The sequence below is a fragment of the Pholcus phalangioides genome, unplaced genomic scaffold (assembly GCF_987345545.1).
Source record: "Pholcus phalangioides strain wild (caught in Gottingen) unplaced genomic scaffold, Ppha-v1.0 ptg000004l_1, whole genome shotgun sequence".
In the NCBI taxonomy this organism is placed as follows: Eukaryota; Metazoa; Arthropoda; class Arachnida; order Araneae; family Pholcidae; genus Pholcus; species Pholcus phalangioides.
In genome coordinates, this window is record NW_028301597.1 from 46475484 (window position 1) to 46498710 (window position 23227).

The 23227-nt window shown below is 39.7% G+C and overlaps 1 protein-coding gene across 1 annotated transcript; it reads right to left on the reverse strand.

Moving 5' to 3' along the window:
- Positions 1 to 15683: 15683 nt before the first annotated feature.
- LOC149087715 (rhodanese domain-containing protein CG4456-like) lies at positions 15684 to 23031 on the reverse strand. Its single transcript, XM_089231600.1, has one exon. The coding sequence runs from the start codon at positions 22928 to 22930 to the stop codon at positions 22463 to 22465; it is 468 nt and encodes a 155-aa protein (XP_089087726.1). The 5' UTR covers positions 22931 to 23031; the 3' UTR covers positions 15684 to 22462.
- Positions 23032 to 23227: the final 196 nt, after the last annotated feature.

The following is a 23227-nucleotide window of genomic DNA, read 5'->3' on the forward strand; positions in this document are numbered from 1 at the left end:
CGATTTTTTGAGCGATAAAGGAGTGATTGATGCGGGGGGGGGGGGGCACCATAATATTATTTTCTTAAGCTTGAAAATGTCCAGAAGCAGCCCCGCAAGGGCAGTTGAATTTTCTTTCTTTCCTCAATTCGTCTTCACATAAGCCAGCAGTTGAAACCTTCGTAAAGCATATTGATATCATAATCAATATAGTATGATTATAATCATTTTATCATTCATATTCAAAGCATATTTTTAAATATAGTGTTGAAAAATACGAATCAATTATCGATTCAATGAAAATAAAATTTACATCATGTGACGCACATTCAATATTAACAAAATTCACTAGACATCACTGATATACAAAGGGGCCATTCAAGTATTACGTCAGCAAAGTTTTGGCCATTTTTGGGTCCCCTCCCCTTCCTTGTCAGCAAAACTCCGACCCTCCCCTCCCCCAGTCTTGCAAGTACACACAGGGCCGGGCTTAGGAATTTTGCGGTCCGGTGCAAAAAAATTTTTGCGGCTTCTCCACAACGATTTTAGGCAGTCACTACCGAATCAAATACTGGGATTCCCAAAAATAAAGAAAAACATTCTGAAACACGTTAGAACTATGTATTATAGGGGCTTCAAACTGAAAGCCTCCTTTCACAATCAATAATAGTTTAATGGGAAAAAATTAAATTTTAATCAAAAATTTCCAAAACATCTGCTGAGAAAGAAAAGTGTTTCTTTTGAAGAATTGCGGCCCCAAGTCCGGCCCTACACTCTCCAAGTCATTTTTTTAGTCATTCACATGCTTGCCCACTGTTTTGGTCACTCACATGTTTACACACTATTTTGGTCACTCGCATGCTTGCAATCTGTTTTGGCCAGGTTCAAACCCTCATTGTTGCCACAGTGGTGGTTGGCTGAAGTTGGTATCCCGTGGTTTCCAACTCCGAGGCGCGAATGATGGCCGATCTCCCCGTTAAAAAGTCTCGCCACAGAGAGCAACAGGCCTACAACGGTAAAGTTATTCAACCATTACACTTCACTCACAGTTAGAAAAAACTGATGGCAGATGGCAGCACCACACATAACAAATAGGGGTGTAATGTGATAGGCCTCCTCGTGGTGCACCCTGGGTAACGCCAAATCTATCACACGTCATTGTCATCGCTTTTTGTGCTCATATACTTCACCTTCAATAGTCCAAATTACATGTTTATTTCGACACATCTTGCAGTACATGTCTTGCGTCTCGTTTTGTCCTGTACATGTTTTTGTCTTTTGTGTCCAACCCCTCATTGTGGGCCCCGCTCAGGCGGGGAGGGGTCCTCCCGGATGGGGCATTGCTTCTAGCGTATGCTCCATCCGGGACGCTGTCTACCTGCGTGTTTGCCGTGCGTGGAGACCCGTAAGGCTGGAGATGGGGATCCTGGTTAGCCTGATGCGCTAGCTTTGGCCTCGGATTCAGCCGAAACGGGAGGCCTGGATTAGCCCCGTCTGGGTCAATCGGCTGGTCGCCTCGGTGGCTAAAGGGGTTACACTACTGGGCAGGTAGAGGGGCCGGGCCTGCCGGACGTCGTTGAGGTTTGTTGGTGCTGCTTCACGGCGATCTTGGATCTTGAACGCGTCTGCTCGCCTGCTTCGGTGGTGTATAGCTCCTACCTAACCTGGCGTTGCTACTAACCTTCACCGGTTACGTGTGCGCGTCCCCTTGTAGGGCTCCATGGTGGGCATGGTCGGTAGGGGCCGAACACATTATCTCCAAAATGGGGAAAAATCAAAATGCACCAAAACGTCAAAGAACTGCTATGAGCGAAACTGTTGTCACTGATCCTGCTCCTACTGTTTCATTTTTCTTCCTGCATTGTACTGACACTGATAAACCACTGGCCAAAGTGTCACCATTCATAATAGACAAAGCTCTCTATGGCGCAATAGGCACATTAAAATCAGTGAAGGCTCTTCGTTCAGGAGACCTTCTCATTGAAACTAACACACCTAAACAATCCGAACTCGTTCAAAAGCTCACATCTCTCGGAGACATTCCAATAATAGTCAAAATCCATCCCACGTTGAATTATTCACGTGGTGTGATTTCAGATACTAACTTGATTAATATGGATGAAGAACTACTAACAGAGGAGCTGGCGTCTCAAGGCGTAACATCTGCCAAACATATCATGAGCCGCAAAGATGGCAATCCAGCTCCATCACGTAACATAATTCTGACATTCTCATCACCGACATTGCCGAAAGATATTAAGATAGGCTATTATAGTCTCAAAATCCGCCCATACATACCTAACCCCGTAAGATGTTTCAACTGCCAGAAATTCGGTCACTCACGAACGGCGTGCCGAAGTCAACCCACCTGCGCGAAATGCGGTGAGAAGGACCACATTTCGGACAACTGCACTTCAACATCATTCAAGTGCGTCAATTGCGGTGGCATTCACCCCGCATTTGACAGGAAGTGTCCGAAATGGAATGAAGAAAAAGAGATCCAGAAGATCAAGGTCCTTAATAACATCTCGTATATCGAAGCACGTCGTCGCATAACATCTAACCAAGCTCCGATAGTTGGTAAATCGTACGCCAATACGACTTCACAATCACCGACTACTAACAAGATTAACAGTGTAACAAAAGTTTCTATTACAACTCAGACCGAACCAATTGCTAACACATCCACTCAAACTTCATCCAATCAACCATGCAATAGTTGTGGCTGCTGTTGCTCCGCTGGATTCCGGAGGGAGTCCACTACCTCCGAAGAAGAAGCGGGAAAAGCAACAGCAAACACATTCAAAATATCTACTGGTACCAAACCGAAAATTAGTTCTGGAAATAAAACAAAAAAGAAACCTTTCAAGACGGGGTATTCCAAAAAAGCCATACAGAGAGCTTTGACACATCCCACCGTTAAAAATTTGTCACTTATCGATGACACATCGATTGGTGACATGGATCTTGACAATACTACAGAATCCGGTACTACCCGCCGCAAGATTGACCGGAATAAATTTAAGGACCTTGAACCGTCTACTTCTATTTGAAATTGAAATTTATGGCCAACATAATTCAATGGAACATTCGTGGTCTTAGATCCAATTACGAAGATCTCAAGGATTTGATCAATCGTTATCATCCTGTTTGCGTGGCACTCCAGGAAACTTTTACGAAGCCCTCGGAGACATGGAACATCAGGCGACATTCCCTGTTCCGTATTGACTACGATGACGGGAGTAGAGCCTGCCGCGGTGTTGCTCTGCTGGTTCCACATCATGTGTCGTCGCGCGTTTTAACGCTGCGCACGAACCTGCAAGCCATCGCGGTGGAAATCTCTACAGGCCTAAGAATTACCATCTGTTCCATTTATTTGCCACCAAATGACACCATCTTACAGAGAGATCTAGAAGATCTGATTGATCAATTACCTCCACCATTTTTTCTTCTTGGAGACTTCAATGCACATAACCTGATATGGGGTTCTAACAGCAACACCCCACGTGGCGAAATGGTTGAACGACTGTTAGATGACATGGACCTTGCCATCATGAATGATGGCAGTTTCACTCATTTCCATGCCCCAAACAATAGTTTCACTGCAATAGATCTATCCTTATGTTCACCCTCACTCTTGCCCAACTGGTCCTGGTCGGTTGATCCGGACCTCCACGGGAGCAATCATTTTCCTCTGGTGGTTAAGTGCCTTGATCGAAGCCATAGCATACCTGAGGGTCCTCCTCGGTGGAAGCTTGTGGCCGCCCGATGGGCAGACTTCACGGTCAAGGCAGAAATCACGGAGGATATGGTTTCGCAACCCGACGTCGACCACTGTGTCGACCTTGTCACCAGTTGTATCATCTCTGCAGCAAATGAAACAATACCCAAAGTCTCCTCGAAACTTCCTAAATTTCCTAAACCTTGGTGGAACCACAAATGTAATCTTACGATTAAAGCACAAAAGAAAGCGTGGAGTAGGTTCCGGCGGTATCCTACCCATGACAACAAGTTGGCGTTTTTAAAAGCAAAGGCGATAGCGAGAAGAACCAGGCGCCAGGCTCAACGCGAGTCCTGGCAAAAGTTTACAACGGGAATCAATTCATCTACTTCATCCAAAATCATTTGGGACCGGATCCGAAAAATCAATGGTCATTATCAGTCTCATCCAATCACCATTTTAAACACCAATGGCACTATCATCAGCGATGTGAGGGATATTGCGGATACCATCGCCGCCCATTTCGCCACTGTCTCCAGTGATGCGAATTATCCCCCATCGTTTCATCCCATTAAATCATCGGCCGAACGTACATCGTACACCTTCCGGCCTTTTACACCGGAGGGATACAACTCATTGTTCACCCTTCATGAACTGACGACGGCCTTGCAGCGAAGTCCTGACTCAGCTGTAGGGCCCGATGCCATTCATTATTCCATGATTCGGCATCTCTCACCAGAATCACTCTCACATTTACTCATATTATTTAATCGGATCTGGGTCAATCACTCATTTCCTGACACCTGGCGAGCAGCCATTGTTCTTGCATTCCCGAAGCCTGGCAAAAATCCTCAGCAACCTAACAGTTACAGACCTATTGCTTTGACCAGTTGTCTATGTAAGCTCATGGAACGCATGGTCAACTATCGCCTTATGCACTACCTTGAGGTTAACAATATTTTATCTAAACATCAAAGCGGCTTTAGACGGTTCAGGTCCACAACATGCAATTTGTTACGCCTTGAGACATCAATAAGACAAGCATTTGTGAAGAGGGAGCATATGCTAGCCATATTTTTCGACATAGAAAAGGCCTACGACCGTACTTGGAGGCACGGAATTCTTTCCGACCTCCATAATAGCGGCTTGCAGGGCAACTTGCCCATTTTCATTAAGAACTTTCTTGCTCGCCGCATCTTTCAGGTACGGATCGGAAGCACGTTATCAGCTCCCCAAATTCAAGAACAAGGTGTACCTCAAGGTAGCATTTTAAGTGTAACACTTTTTATTTTAAGACTCAACGGGGTGTTGAACCAACTCCCGTTGTCAGTCACTGGCGCACTTTACGTGGATGATCTGTTAATATCATATCAATCAGTGAATATGAGGTCAGCCGAGAGACAATTACAAACCGCTCTCAACAAGATTAGCAAGTGGGCTCATAATAACGGCTTTTCATTCTCCGCTGACAAGACTGTTGCTATGCACTTTTGTCGGCGTCGAGACCTACATGATGACCCACAATTGTTTCTCAATAACAATCTAATACCTATTGTAGAAAATACTAAATTCCTCGGCATCACATTTGACAAGAAACTCACTTTCAAACCTCAAATTGCGCAATTAAGAGCTCGTTGCATGAAGACGATGAACCTCTTGAAGGTCATCTCTTCTACATCGTGGGGAGCTGACCGTAAGTCGCTCCTCCACTTATATAAAGCTTTAATAAGATCGAAGCTCGACTACGGCTCCATTGTATACGGGTCGGCACCTCGGAGCTATCTGAGTGTGCTCGACCCAATTCATCATCTCGCCCTACGGATTTGTTCTGGAGCTTTCCGGACGTCTCCAATGGAGAGCCTGTATGTCGAATGCAACGAGCCATCACTGACATCAAGACGCCAGCAACTTTCCCTGAAATATTTTATCAAGATGAAGTCTTTTCCAGATCATCCACTTCATCGTGTCATTTTTAATCCCTCATTTCATAGACTATTTGCTGCTCGCCCTTCAAGTGTTCCATCTTACGGTCTTCGTATGAGGGCACTTGTGGAAGAACTAGAATTAGACATCAGTCGTGTGGCCCCAGTTGCTTGGCAACTGGCACCATGGGAGCAGTCTCTGCCAGATGTCTCTATTTCATTATCATTATACCCTAGAGCCACCACAGCAGATGTCATATATCGACAGATATTCTTTAGGCACAGGGGCAGGTACAACAGGTACTTCCCCATATATACCGACGGCTCCAAGAGCCCTGGCCATGTCGGTTGTGCCTACATTTGCTGTGAGGAGACATCTTTCAAACTTCCAGACACATTCACTATATATTCGGCAGAACTGTACGCAATCCTTCAGGCTCTACGTCATATACGACGCAAACGCCACCGACGATGCATCATTTATAGTGACTCTCTCAGTGCATTACAAGCACTGTGTTCTTTTACTTTTCACACTCATCCATTCATTCTTGCCATTTTCCATGAACTAAATTACCTCACTCATCATTGTACCACAGTAAAATTTTACTGGGTACCAGGTCATGTTGGAATACCGGGCAATGAAAAAGCAGACAACGCAGCTCGAACAACAACTAACATCGATAATAGCCTTCTGGTTCCTGCCAGTGACCACTTCTCAATCCTCCGAGAAGTGATGCATCGCCGCTGGCAGGAGCACTGGAACAATCAAGTTAACAATAAATTGCATGCCATCAAGCCCACACTTGGCCATTGGCGTTCGAGCTGCAGAACTAACCGAAAGGAGGAAGTTCTGCTTGCCCGGTTGCGCATAGGACACAGTCGCCTCACACAATCATATCTTTTATTACGAGAGAGTCAGCCACAGTGCCCACATTGTCAAAGTTCATTGACCATTGCTCATGCTTTTACTTGTTCATATCATCGTCATCATTTTACGACCGCTTTTGGTCAAAGTCATCTTTCACTTCATGACATTTTATCTGACCATTGCGATGTATCTCGCATTTTTAAATTCATCAAAGCCATTGGTTTTTATAATAAATTATAGATTTTTACAATTCATGTCATTGTTTTATGCTTTACGTTGCTTTTTATCATGCATAGTTTTAGTATTTTGACATGACAAAAGGATGATTTTTCTTATTTTTATAATTTGTTTTGGCGCAGTTTGATCAAATTGGTCCTTGCGCCAGAAAATTTAAAATCCAATTCCAATTCCAACATAACAAATATCAAACTGAAACAAATTTTACGTAAGGTTTATAACACATGCACGCACATTCCAGCATGTACCAATTCGTTAGAGGTTCTGCATATGAACGAGGTGCATGTGTGGTTTAGTATTCTGTTTTATGCACTCACATGCTCTAGGTGACTCTTTAGTCGCACACTGACATGATTCCTTGCTCTTTAAAGGTCACTCCTTTGATCATTTACAACATGCTGTAGGTCAGCGGTTCTCAACCGGTGCTCCGCGGAGCCTTTAGGGCTCTAAGTGCACTTCTCAGGGCCTCCGCGGCAACTCGAGGAAAATAAAATAAATTAGTAAATTTGGTAGATAAATAAAAAAAAGAGGTCTACAGGGGGTCCGCCAAAACAATTACATACAAAAAGGGCTCCTCGAGTCAAACAGGGCTCCGCCATAAAAACTGTATACTGAAAAGGGCTCCGCGAGTCAGAAAATGTTGGGAACCGCTGCTCTAGGTCACTGGGTGGCGAACTTCTCTCTGTTCGAGGGCCAAACATAATGGTCAGACACAGGGGGACGCAGGCAGTTCCGCACCAGGAGCAAAAATATAGTTCAAAATACAAATCATTTGTGTCAGAAATATATATATATATATATTGCTGCATTGACCACAATTTCTTCAATCCCACAAGTACTATCGAAAATATAATTTTTTTTCATCTTGTTGCGCACCGCCGCAAGCCAGCAATGGCCACACCTGCTCTAGCTCACTCTTTTAGTAATTCACATGTTTACGCTCTACGTCACTCTTTTGGTAATTCACATGCTCACGCTCCAAGTCACTCTTTTGCTCACTCACACATTTGCAAACTCTCGAAGTCACTCACTGAGCTACTCCCTTACTGTCTCGGTCGAAGCGGATTTATTTAGGGTTATACACAAATTTTGCCGCCCTTCTCCCATTCCACAAATTTTCTTTTCCACTCATTTCTCAAATTTGCTGCCCTATGCTATAGCCCGTTGACTCCTCTTCCCCCGCCTCCGTAAATACAAATAACTGGCGATTCTCAACTTATATGTTTTGCGTAGCCCATTTTAGTATGCAATTTCGATGGCGGAGCCTCATAGGCCACTTTTTTTAAAATATCAAACTTACTGATTTAGAAAAGTAAAATATCTCGAGCGGCCACAGAGCCCCCGTGAAATGCACACGGAGCTCCAAGGACTCTACGGAGCACCGGTTGAGAACCACCGACCTAGAGTCTGTAAACGTACGAGTGACCTAGACAGGGAGGGATTACGTAAGTAAGCAAGAAAAAGAGTGACCAAGAAAGTGTGAGCGGTAAAAATAGTAGCTTTAGGAACAGAGGTGTAGTCCACAGAGGCTAGACCTGAATTGCGCTCGGTTTGAAAGAAAGAAAGTCCGCAGGGGCGTGGCTAAGCGTGCTATGGAAATACCTCCTAGAGACATATAGGACGTATTCGATATGGCCTACAGAGAATGGCCGTTTCAAGAGCATCGTGGGTCCCGAGGCCAAGTGATTTATCTGAGGCCCTACCTAGCTAATTCTCGAAAATTTCAACCAGACCTCATTTTTGTGGGGCTCTTCTTCTCCTCTTGAGGCCACCGGGCCGTGCCTGGGTGGACCCACGCGTTAAGACGGCATTGTTCCAGAGCGGTAAATTTGAGGAATGAGATATTAATGGTAGAGGGTTCATAGTAAAGCGGTCCCGCCACTATATCGCTTATATACCTCTTCGGGGCCTAGTAAAACCGGACACGTCTCCACGTTAATATTCGTTATAGTCTTTGGGACAGAGTGGGAGCCATGTGATAGAGATTTTGTCGAATTGTAAGGCAATGGATATTATTACCTATTGGCCTAAAAAAGACTTGGCCTATTACCAATATTCTTCAACCTTCTTCTCCTTGTAGACCGCTAAAATCATGTGAAAATTTTCACGAACCAGCATAAATAGAAGGAAATAATTTGCGAACCCGTGAAAAAAAAAGGAAATGAAAAGGAAAATTTCCTCCCCCCACCCCTACACAAATAATATAAATATTATTTATGTTTGGGCGTTTTGTTGTATATTTATACTTCACTAGCATTAATATACAAGAAAACGCTCTAAGCTATGACCATTCCTGCCACCTATCAAATAAAATCGAAACTATGTTATAATTCTCAAAATAAAATGGTTGTTTCAAACAGACGTTGAGAATTAAAATGAACATGTCGATATGAAACTATAATCTTTTATTTTTATGCTGCATACTGGTGTGAATTTTAAGAGCCAAAATATCAGTTACTAAGTTTTACTGGTAATTACAAAATATGATTCAGCAGCAAACATAAAACAATATTAACAGGTATATTGACTCATAATATTACTGTAGTATGCAGGCAAAAACAAAAATATATGGTATCATGTAACATTTTGCACGTTTTCATGCTGCATACCGGTTTCAAATCAACAGCTGACTTCACTTAGAAAATTACACCAGATGGTTTAAGTTTGATTTGATAGGTGGCAGCAGAAGTCGCATATTTTTGTGTAGAAATATGCACAAATATTTCCCATAATTTCAGAGTCAATATCGCAGCATTTTTATCCATGCTGGACACTTTGAATGCTGTATAATAGGTCCATACAATACATATTTTTGGAAAAATATATTTTTACGTTCTTATGCAAACTAAGATGTGTTTTTCTCTTCTTCTTTCATGAATACCATTAGGATTTCGCTGGAAGTGAGGCTTTTCGTTTTCCAGAACAGCCCAGTTGCAATATGATTCCATTTCGTGCTCAGTTGCAGTATATGTCCATTACCAGTGCCGTCTTAAGGCACGAGCCCACCCAAGCACGGCCCCGGGGGGCTCACAAAAATGAGATCTGGTTGAAATCTTCGAGAATTGGTAGGGAATCAGAAAAATCACTTTGTCCTAGGGTCCAGGGTGCTCTTTAAGACGGCCCTGCTCCTAGATTATACAGGAGATTATCTAGGAGGCCGCGCCGCTTAGCCCCAACTTAATGTATTCTGTGAGAGAAGGAAATCGAAAATTCAGAAAATGGAAATCATGGACATGTCTCCCACTGGAGGGAAGGCAGACCCACAAACAAAAACTATTATGAGAGAGAGAAATCCGTTCTTCCAAAACTAGCCACTTTCACTTGAAATTCTGAGGAGACAGATAGAAGCGTTCACGCAAGACGCCCGCAAAAAATAACCAGCCAATTTGTCTGCTTCCAAACTCGGAAGCCAGGTGCTAGCTCTTAGCCAGTCAACTGTCCAATTAATTTCTCCGAGCGTTACCCGCAGTGCCCACTTTTTTTTTGCAGATGCGCGCGCTTTTTCCCTTTTCTTGGAAGTTTGAAATATTAAAATATTTTTTTTATAGATTGTTTTTTTATAGCTTGAATGTGTCGAGACATAATGACACCCCAAAAGTGGGGAGGGGGCGGTCATAATGTCCTGTGACTAAAAGAAATGCTGTTGATGGATTTATGTGGAACCATAGTAGTTGAACCTTTGCTAAAAGAGATATGAGTAATAAAACAGATGCATCTTCGCAAGGGAGTTGGAAATTGAAACAAAAACGATGGGGATGCAGCTTTGCAAAGCATGACAAAGATAATAGTAATAATAATCTCAGACCTTGAAATATAATTGTCAACTCCATCTAGTGATGAGATAATAAAGTAGAAGGATGGCTGTACAGAGATGGCAGCACATGTATGACAAATTATTTCGTCATTTCTATGTGAAAAAGACCGAAAAGTCTGTGTGTCGGCAAATGCCGTCGTAGGCAACACCATTACGTATATCAGCGACGGCAAATGCCGTCTTAACACCTTGACTGGTGAAAAAGACCGAAAAAAGTCTGCGCGTCGGCAAATGCCGTCGTAGGCACCAACATTACGTATGGCAGCGACGGCAAACGCCGTCGTAACCACTTGACTGGTTAGTAAGAATTCCACAGAAACAAACTTCACATTAGGTTCAGAACACATCTCTCCCTTACGTTAGAAATTCCGTAGAGGAAATTGGATTAGGTGTATGGCATGCATGGTTTAGTAGTATAGCATTTCGAACACATTACACACACCCAAGATTTTTCCAGCTGGAAAATCACACAAATATACAGAATACGTAATTTCCAGCATGCACCAATAGTTAGACAGAAATTCCCCAGAGGAATTTTTACAAGGTGAGCAATAGAATGACCAAGTAAGCAATTGAGCAAGTCAGTGGCCAAGTGAGAAAATGAGAGAGTGAATGAGCAAGTAGGCAAGATATTGGGTAAGTAACTTACTCTCTTTCACTAGATCCCTCACTCACTTTCACCAGGTTGCCTACTCTGTCGCTTCGACTCTCACTCTTTCTCTCTCAATCAGTGACTCCCATGGTTAAGTAGTATACTGTGAATATTCTTCAAAGAAAGTAAAAGACCATTTCATAAAAAAGACAAAACAAGACACATCCGTTTCTTTTAACAAAGAAAGAGGGCATTGAGACCAAAACTACGTGTGATATCAATGCTCGTAAAAATGATGCATCAAAGAGAGGAGAAAAAAAAAACTGACAACAGAAAACATTATTTCGGCACATAATTTTAATTGGAATTCAAATTTTGCTCAAAAAATTAGAATATATCTATTATTATAATATTGATTTCATATAAACATTTCCGGCTCTCGACACGACTGAATACACAAAATACAAAACTCGCATTTGATCTTATTAATATGTATAATCTATTCACTGTATAAGAAATATCAAGGAGGAAAAAAAAAAGGTCGAATCTCGCTAGGAACATGACTCGACTCTGTTTTTTTTAATCGAATCGAAACATGGGAATTTCACAATTCAGGATTACAGAATTTACAATATTGATCCCATATCTTATTAATCAAAGTTCTGCTTACATGCCGATACCATATTCACTATAGCCATCCAGAAAATAGTATATTATCATATCGGTCACAGTAATATTGAAATTTACCGTTCTCATAGACATTCTATGGCCCTGAGAATGATATTGACATACACTAGGAGTCAACAGGAATAACTGAGCAATTACAAAAAGGAAAATAATTTGTGTTTGTGATCTTTATGAAATTACAACTATCACTTCTAGTACTATAGGGCCGTCTTAACAGCATCACAGGCTTTTCAGGCCGATCAATTCTCTCCATGGTGCCTCCATAATTTTGACACAATTTATGTAAATTGCTATGCAAGGTCATCAGTCCCATGGACTTTGCCTGGATGAGCTCATGCTAAGATAGCCCTGTGCAGAAATTTACATAGGTTAACGAAACAAAAAGAATATTAATTATCGTTTGAGAAAACTATGCACCAAGAATTTTTTCCCATTGCTACACTTGAAAAGATTTTATACGATCGTAAGTAGGCAACAGGTAAAACGTATATTGTGGGTCGATCAAAGGCAACCTGTCCAAGTGGCTTCATTAAGTTTAATAAAACTTCTCAACACATCATTGCAGCACACTAACAAAATTCCCCTAATTCATGGATGGCATCTGCCTTCCTGTCACATCTGAAGTTCTTCAAAATGTCAATATTAGTCTTTTTGTAGCAATCTGGTGTTTCTTTTTATGGGGAACGAGTCAATGAAATAAAGTAACAAGAGCTCTCACAGATGTCTCATTCCTACGCTTGTTAAATTTTTCTCTCAGGGTCACAGAAGAAAAGCTCAGCTTCATCACAAAGCTATATGTGGTGTCAGACCATTATATCAGTAGTAAGATGCTTTCAGTCATACACAGAAAAACAGTCGACAGCCATTTCTGTCCTAACGTCTCAACAGCATCGTACCCATCCCCCCCCCCCTCCAGGTAAAGCAGAGTTTTTTGAGCCCCCATCTAATTATAAATACTTGCCTACAAATTTGCATGCTTACTCTAAAATTTCAACGCTTCCTCACTGGCACTTAAGGCTCCTTGTGTCCTGGGCCTTGAGCAAAATGGTTTTTCTGGAAATTCACCTTCCCCCCCTTAAAATACCTCCTTACCAATTTACACACTTATTCTAGAAAATTGTAAACATATCTAAGAATTGGCATGCGACCGCCATGCATTAAGTTTAAAAGTAAAGGGGATGGGGGGGGGCACCATAATCATTTGAGTGCATATGGGTTAATCTGGCCCTAGGTGGGGAAATGAACATGCATTGCACAAGTTCACTAACTGAAGGACATGACACCTATGATGCAAAAGTAAATGATGAGATGAGTTAATACTGGTTGACATTTTCTTGATTAGATGAAAAAATTGCAACAAGTGTTAAAAAAACGCAATTGGTTCTGTGAGTAATGTTAAAACACGATATATCATCGTTGAATTTGAAATTTCAATGTCAGTATCATGCAATAAAAATTTCTTAGTTACCAGTTTTTTTTATTATTTACTTAAATAATATATTGCACAATTAAAATTCAATATTTCGACCATTTAAAAAATTACCAATAATTCTATTTTCAATTAAAAATACCAATTGTATTCATAATAGCGATTATTTTTAGGAAAATTGGTATTCGACCAAATTATAACAACCCCAACAACAGCATCAAAATTCTCTAGGAATTGAGAATGTCTCCTTCCTCCCTGGAGAGAAACAACCTTAAATACGACAGCCCTAACAGATATGATCAGACCAAAATCTGGTGAACAGACACATAAAAAACTGGTGTCAAACTGCTTCTTCAGTCACCATGGCGATCTGAGATTTATCCCTGATGAATCAGGACATTTTACTGCATAATAGAGTTAGTTCATGGGTCCTCTCGTTACTTTACTTCTTGATCAATTTATGCAGATCCCTTCAACTCAATTACATAGTCTGTTATATTTTTTTTTTTGTCCTCTATCTTTATAAAATCACTTGAACAGGCTCCATTTAATCGACACAGAAGAATACAAGCTTTCGTGGCTAATGTCAAGGCGAAAAGATTTTGAAGGAAGATCCTGATTGAAATTCCCCTGGACCACATCTTGCCACCGATATGCATCAAGGATTTTATTAGAAATTAATGACTGTGGTCACAAGCACGATTTTAGAAAAACCCCACACATCTTTGATTTTGCTCCTCACACTTCTATCGAACTATTGAAAATTTCCTTCGCCAATCTAAATATCATTCCATATATTTATTTTAACCTTTTGTATAGTAGTCGCAATGATATTTCATTAATTCGAATTACATTAGAAGCTCTATACAAACAGCTCCGAGAAAGTAACAGTATATTATGCAATTCATATCACATGCACTGATATATATCATAATTTCAAACACTCATATGCATAATTCGAGTTACAGTCATCACCAAAAAGAAATCAAAGTAATTTCGCCCCAAATATTTCATAGGGAAGGCATTAAGGACAAAAATGAAATGGAATACAAAACTAAAATATACATTTGAATGCTTTTCTTATCATCATCTTGAGCTGAATGGGGGGCGAATACAAAATGCACAAAACAACAAAAACAAGAGATAAATAATTTGATTTAAGTATCGTCCTAAAAAAAGTTATAAAATATAAGAAAATATAAGAAACGTCAGATGAAATTCCTTTTACACTGAATGTGAATTATGTGGGTATAAAGTCATGAATAACATTTACATTTCTGTGATGGAGTAACGATCGGTGGAATCGAAACCCCTTTCACCTGTCAAAAACAATCTTTTGTACTTAAAAACATAACACATAACCACAGCATCTGTTTTGCTTCCGATACTTAAAGCCTACATAATTGTATCGCCATGTTTCCTTTGAAAAACAGTGAACTTATTTTCAAAAGGGAACATTTCAACTTTTTTTTTTCCAAAATGCACTTTTCAATGGTTTCTGAATTGTTGGGACATGCTCTTTTGGATTACGAAGCAGGGTTTATTCAAACAGGAATATTTTTGGCACAAATTACAACGTAAAGTTTCCTACCAATAGAGAGCATATCCACCCTCGCTATTTTTCATTCAAAAGGGAATGTAATAAAGCTATTGTCTTATAGCTTTTTCATGGATTTTTTCTTAAAAATGCTATATCTGTGAGAAGTGTCTTCAAAGTTGTATTTTACGGTAAAATCTCTCAATAACAGATATGCATGGGACTGAAAAGTTTGTCTGCTAACGAGGAGTGTGGGTTATTAGATAGTAAAATACATCAAGTTTGTTGACGTAATTCAAAAAAGTGCCCATTAGTGGAGGTGTCTTCTAATGGGAGTGTCCATTATGGGAGGTACCACTGTAGAATGACTACTACTTATGTTACTCACAAGAGAGTAGTAAGGGTACTTTCTTTGATTAGGTGGAAACCTTTTTGAACATACACGTGAAGTAGAAATGTCCAATTTTTCAGACTTCGCCAGCCGCAATTTTAATCAAAAAATAATGTTTCCACTAATTTTCTTTAAAGGCGGAACATTTCCAAAATTTGAATGTAGATAACTCCCTTGAATGTTGCTCGGGAAGCATAACATTTAAATATTCTTATTCCACTCCCTTGTGCTACCTGTTGGGCTATTTTGCCCTTTTGCAAAGCATCCCATTTCGCAGAAAAAACTTTTTTCACTTATACTGTAAATTTAGTAACTGTGGAAATGTTCCCTTTCGAAAATAAGATCTTCAATTGAATAATTTATTATGAGGGTTGGTTTTTTTTTAATTGTGGCAACACTTATGCAGAGAAACTAGCAATTGTTTACACTGTTTTATTAGTTGCACACCTTCTTTCAAATTACATATGCGTGAGCGATATTGACAAGAACAAAGATTATTGCGAGTACCCATCAAATACAGTAATGATGTTTTTAAAAGCACCTGCAGCAGAAAAGGACATGCCATTGGGAAATATGTTAGGGATTTTGTTCTCTCCAGGTAAAATGTATTTTTGCCACTGTGCAGTCATGTGGTCATACTAACGGGCTTGCATCACGAGGACCCCAGTTTCAAACCCCACTGATGTCACAGTGGTGGTTGGTTGAAGTTGGCTTTCCTGTGGTTCCCAACTTTGAGGGGTGAATGCAAGCCGATCTCCCTGTTAAAAAAAGAAATCTCTGAAGACAGAGTATCAGATCTACAACGGTACAAATATCAAACATTTCATAGTTTGAAAAATAGACAGCAGCACCGAAAATTCATGACAACACTAGATACACCCATACACTTCAAGTATCACTCATTTGGCATTAAACTGCCCATGGCGATCGACCAGAGTTGTGCTCCGTTTGAAATAATGAAACATGTAAGGAAATGCTCAAGCCTACACAAATGTTCAAACTTGTAGTATGAATGTGCATTTCAAATGACATTCACAAATCCTAGCAATATCCAGAATCTTCCCAACATATCTAGAGATACATGTTTTACACATTTTGAAAGTGGATAAAAGATGCTTGAGCTTCATACTGATTCGTCCAATCATGGGACGCCTTCACCAAATGCTTTCCCATTCTTTATATCCACCAGATATTCGTCTTCAAGACTTAGACCTAATCCCCATTAACTTAATGTGGCATCTACATCAAAACATTTGCAGTCATTCATCAGGGAAATAACGGCTCTCTTCACACAATCAACAGATTTAGCAAGCACGTTCTCGGACTGTTGCTAACTGCAGCTTCCTTATGCTAGTCATCATGCAGTTCACCAGAATTGTCTGAAAAAAAAAAAATAATCCAGGCAAAGTATCAAAAACGCCAGCTAGTAGTGATGCCTTTGACAAGCGACCACAGTTAATGACGTCCTCCTACTCCAAATAGGAGCTGCAATAAACATTATAATAGGCAGCACCAGTTGCATCCAAATTGCCTCTCCCTCCCCAATATATTATATGCTGTAAAACTTGTAACCATGCATGCATTGTGTATATTACTGTATATATCTTTTATACATAGTTGCCACAATTAAAAAATGAGGGAGGATCCCGTTTAACCAGCCATTTGGCCATGACATGTAATTCCGTCATGGTAGCATACAGGGGAAAATAATCAGTCAGATGACTAGTCAACTTATAATTTTTTTTTAAAGGGTTGTAAGTGGGAAAATGCTTTAAACGGGAAATCTTTATGAGTAATAGTACGATTCTTAGGGAACACAAAAAATAAGTTGTGCTACGCAGGAAAAAAACTCCACGTGGGGAAGCCATTATGGGGATCCACTGTAAACCAACCCTTGTATTTATACATGATAAATTAAGTATGATGGATTTGAAATACCATGCAAGTATATATCAGATCCACAAATCAGAATATTTTCTATCACTTCAAGGCATTAATCAGTACACATATATCACTATTACATAAATAATTGAGTAAGGCAATATGTATTCAAACCTCCGAAGTTTTTTTATACAAATTTTCTTGAATTATTCGCTCACAAACTTCAATTCATTGGCTGAAATCTGCTTCTCTAATTGGAATTGTAAGCAGGACCTACATTAAGGAGAAAAGGAGCATGGACCTCCCCCAATGTTCCCCTTACACCAGGGTTGGACAAATCCTAGGTACCAGGTCACCATGGCGGCTAAAAAATTGACATAGACGTCTATTTTTTTTTTTTTAATGTTCTATAACTGAATTGAAATCTTAGGACAGCACAAAATAATCAGAAATTATGCCAAGCGTATCTGTCAGTATGGAAAGGAGGGGGGGGGGGTCCCTAAATCCCATACAAGTGAAAAAATACACTATTTTGCACCAATAGAAAAAATGCCTGGCACCTAAATTTTCTTCTGATTTGTCGAACCCTGCACATAACACTTCTTTGTTCTATATGTCACTACCAGTGAAATGTGTGAAAGTTGGGGATTTCTACAACGATTCATACATAACAATGTTTCATTATATTCCTTTGCACAGTGAAACCTGTATGAAACAGAATGCCAGGACAACAAAATAATTTTTTGTTGTCGCAGATAAGTTTCCGTTTTATGAAGTGCACATAAAAGCACTAACGATCGACAGGACTGTCTTTTGATTCCTTTCAAGATGGGTTTCACTGTATTACAATTTTTTTGTGTGCTGTGGCCAATATTTAGAGTCTGGCCAGGTAACAAAATGGCCAAAAGACAGAAGTAGGCTAAAACGAGAAATAAGACTACTTCAGGCTTTGAATGGGGGAATTCATGAACTGGCCAAAATCCCAACATTTGGCGTAATATCACATTACAACATTACAAAGAGTAGGGAACACAGCTACAGTTAAAATCCCTTTTTCCTTTGGCGACTTTGTTTTTAGACAGTTGGCGCTTTTTCTTCCCAGTCAGGTATTTCCTTTTGTTATTTTTATTTTGAGTCAGCTATTTTCTTTGGCTTGTAGGTTTGTCATTTCCTTTCCTTTATAATGAAATTTGGTTATTATGAAGTGATTTCTTCTGTCTCTTGGAGTTTGTTATAACAGGATTCGACTGCATATATTTATGGAACTAGAGCTGTCATTTTGATCGCAGTTGAAAATTTTGTCGCTTAACCAGCTTTTAAATATACTGTGAATGTATTTTGTAGGAAATTAAATGATTAATTTTTTCTTCTAAAAAATAAGGTATAGAATCGTTCATGTTTCGTTACATTTCAGGTGCGAGCAAACGTACAGGGTGTTTAAACAGAAGATAGGCTAATTTAAATAAGGCAGGATGCATTGAAAGAATCTGTTTTTTTTCATTGTACAAATATGTCATGCCAAATAGAGCACATAGGTGCCAGACTGCCCTTCTAGGGGGAAAAGTCAAGGAGGTGAATCACATTTCATTTCTTACTGCATTTTGCCGCCACAGTGCTGAACGTGTCAAAGGGTTGACTATGTGGATGAACTTATATCCCATAATTTTTCCCATTCGTGGAGGGCAAGAATTTCTATGAAATGTGCACTCTCAATAATAATTGATCAACATACAAGCATGTACCCTCCCTCGCATGCTTTATTGTATCAACACCTTATGTGCCAGGTTCTCGCAACCATTCATTGTTTTTCCTTATTGGAACCTCTGAGTGGGGGGGGGGGGATCACTAGGTTTTGCTGGGACTGATTTCCATTCAAAAATTTTGAAATCAACGAAAAGTATGCAGTATAAATCTGAAAAATATAAACATAATATTTTATTCGGAAACCAGAGGCTCCGTATCATCCAAAACATTTTCAGCCAATCCTAGTTCTTATGACACTTGTTTAAATTCAAAATAAATCAACATTTACAGTACATCATGTATTTTTGCAATAGTGGTCAAAAAGACTGCTCCGGTAGTTCGGAATGTAAATTCAAGTAGTTTTAGAGCAGTTTACCAAACTTTTTTGTTTCATATTGCTCCATACTTCAGAATTTCTTCTCCTCTCATCACTCCCCAACTCAACCCAAGTCCCACAGCATCCTATGTTATGCCAGTAACTTCAATCGCCCCCCAGGGGGCGATAATGCCGACTTCGGGAAACACTGTTCTAAAGTTAAATGTCCTTTCCATTTTATTAACTTCTCACCATAATGCCTGGCACTGCCCAGGTTTTCCTTCAATTGCTGGAAGGATTGAAAAAGCAACAAAACATTATAAAGGAATGAACTATTATACATAATACTGGCAAGATTAAAGAAGTGACAAACCATTGTAAAGGCATATGCATGCCTGAAACGCATTGCTAGAGAACCAAGGTAACCAAAGTAAACATTCCAAAAGTGATCGTTGAGGCCAAGAATTGTTGATTGATTGTTGCCCGACATTTTTTCACCAATTTCGTGCATTTGCCCATCTCTGACAAACTTTTAAAGTAGCGTATTATTTAAATCTGGTCCCATTTGGTATATATGCAAAATTTGGCGACGATAGATCTAAAATCGTAGATTTGTATACAGACAGAATATCAATTATATACATAGATTTTCCACACATCCATAAGGGTTCGTGAAAAAGATCATTGACTGTGTTTATTCTTTTATATATTTTACCCGTTATGCTTTGAGTTTCCAGCCTGCAATCTGTGTTTTTATTTGTAACCCGAAGAATTCTAGGCCCTACGAGGGACAGTTACATTATTTCTAACATAATCTCATTCTGGAATCATGTCTTTATTTATTTTTTCCATTTCATTTTAACGGTAATGTTTGAGTTTTTATCCATAACCCAGAGATTTCTCTGCCCTCCGCCAATGGGGAGGGACCATTGTATTATTTACTAACAGTTCCATCGTGCTTTCATTTACAACCCAGACAAATTTATAAAAATAAATTTTCTATGACATGGCAGCTAAATTTTCGTTTTGTTACCTCCTCTCCCAGAATCATAGTTTAAAAATTTTTACATTTTCAATCCCAACCTTTCATTTAGTCTAGAATGTTAATCTTTCGGAGAGTGTGGGACACTTCTATGGTTGGGAAACATGTCACGGGCCATTCAGGTGATCTGAAAATGTATCGCGGAGCCACTTGAGTTATCTAGAAATATGCAGTGGGTAAGTTAAGTGATCTGGAAAAGTGCCAAGAGCTGCTGAAAAGCAATCTATAAATATGCAGCGGGTAGCTCAAGTGAACTGTAAAAGTGCTGAGAATAACTCAGCGATCTGGAAGTGTGTCGAGGGCAGCAACTTGAAATTAGAACTTAGTTTCTCGTACAGGATCAGTTATTCATTCTGGCGACTACACCATCCTTATTATTTTGAACAGGAAAGAGAAAGCTTGACACCCTACCTGATTCAAGCACCAGATCCCTCCCTTTACACTCGCCTTGTTGCGCCCGTTGATCTGGAAATGTGCAGCCAGCTACTTAAGTGCAGGGCTTAACAAATCACAAGAGAATCTAGGTGCCAGTCAAAATTATTTTTTTTCAAAGAAAAAATGTTCAAAACAATATTTCTTCACACTTTTTCTACAACATAGCGCCCACTTCCATGTTCATATATACACTGATATGAATTTCAAAAATTTTGTTATGTGACTCCAAAATTCAGTAACCATATATCGAAAATTTTACTCACAAATCCCAATTCTTTTAGTTGACGTGGTGAAATGGGATTCGTCCAACCCAGCTTGAGTGAACTGGAAGTGTGTGTCACGGTTTATTCAAGTTATTTTAAAATGTCCTTGGGGTAGCTTAAGTGATCAGGATATGCGTCATTTAGATTATATGATCTGGAAATGTGACACGGGTCACTTAAGCGATTTGATCTTTCGCATGCTATTTGAGTGGTTGTTATTTGTCAGCGAAACATTTTTTTCACACCAAAATTGTCAACCCTGACGCTCGAGTAGGTCTTTGCTAGTTTTGTGGCAATCATTTAACATTTAATTAAATTTTTTTTGTATTTTTCTGCATTTTCAACATATTTTGATTAAGTATCGATTATTAGATTGATTCATGTGATAAGTCTTTGTGTCGTGCCCTTTGTCAGCCATCTTGAATTGACTGCCACAAGAGTGGCGATAGCTTGGAGCGGAAAAAAGTTGCCACATTGGCACTGATGATGCTTACGGAAAATCAACAGGATTGAGTATGAGTGATCTAAGAAACAGATTTGTTTTTAACCATTATTATTTTTTTTATCTTGCTGAAGAAAATCGCCAACACAACGCACGAAAAAAAAAAAAAAAAAAGGAATATACTATAGCTGTTCAGAGAGAAGCACCATTATATAACAATATAATAATTTTGTTAACTAAATATATTTCCACAGCTTTTTTTCTCAGCCCAATAGATTAAAGAAACATATATTTCCTGGATATTTTGCAGTAGTGAACTCGGGAAGAAAAGTCATCTAGTGCTTGACTTTTCTTTCCGAGTATCCCTCGGCATAATATACAGAAAATATGTTTCCTAAATAGGTTTTGTCATGAATTTTCAATATTTTATAAAATGGAAGTTGCATAAACAACTAGATTTGGAAATCGGAACAGAAACAGCATTCAGTTTGTTTTGGCGAAAAAAGAAATGGAAGGCTCTTTTTTTTTCTCTCTCTCTCTCCATAGTTGCTAGGATAGAAGGCTGTCTTGGGGTGCAGATCTCTTCCCACCATGTCTGTAATGCTCATTTCAGCCTCGGCTCTAGAAGTTAATTTCATAGGATGCCGAACCAACTTCAAAGATCCACAGTTGCTGTTTCCAAAGATCAAACCTGGAAAAAAAAAGGAATTAAATTGTCCAATACCACATGATGCAATATCCATTCTTGACCCTTACGAGGACTACGTGACACTTGAATGGACTGTATAGACCACAAGAAATGCTCTCACATATAACATAGATGTGGCGTTCATTCCAATCCTCGGAGGATTGTACAGTGCTTGAATGAACTACATCACAAAATAACTCTCTCATATCTAAACATAGATGTTGTGACTTCCCGTCTAATCTCGTAAGTATTCATAGAGGGCGATGGTTCTCGGAAATGAAAATTTTGTGAATAAATCTGCCAACACTGAAGCTTTGTGTTTAGGGGAACAAAGCAATGTGCAGTTATAGTTGTAACGGAAATGAAAGCACCACAAATAATTAGTTCAAGAAATGAGATTTAAAAAAAAAAAAATTGAGTTTACAACACAGTAGAGATTAAATTATTATTATATATATTTAGTTTGTCACGAATTTCAAGGCTTTTCGACCTGACCGCCTTTCTCGACCCAGTCCTGGAAGCTACCGATGTACACTTGAGCATTCTTGTAACCGAACTTGGAGATGACCTTCTCGTAGGCAGTAGCGGCCCTGCGCCCGGACTTGCAGGAAAAGATGACCGTCGAGATGTCCGGGTCGGGCATCTTGAACCCGAATTTAGACTCGAACATCGAAGGCGGCAATCCGAAGGCCTCTTCGATCTGGCCGTTGGGGATGTTCACCGATCCCGGTATCCTGCCGTTCTCCCTGAGCTCCTCGGGTTCCCTGACGTCTATGAGCACGACGTCCTCCTCATTGATGAGTTCCTTCAGCGTGTCGAACCTAACCTCTTTGACCGAGCTCATGTTGCGTTGGCTTTGGAGAAACGACACGAACGCCGATTGGAAAGACTGGCATTTATCGTTGAGGTTGAATTTCGGCAGGACGCGGTTCGAGATGGACATCTTTGACGTCAGCGGCAGCCTTGAACTGTAATTCAATACGCGATCACCCGGAAACAAAAAACTAGATCAGACAAAGATTACTATTGTTTACAAAATCGGCTTATGCCACTGTCTAATGTAGATAGTGGTGATGAAACCGTGATCAAAGAAAAAAATTACGTTTTTATTCTCACGGAAATATTAACTGATTGCATAATGAGTTTAAATAAACAAATTTAATTCTATTTTTATATAGAATTTTTAATTTGTAGTAATAAATGTAGTTTCCTTGAGTTGTTTTGAAGTGAGAAATTGACA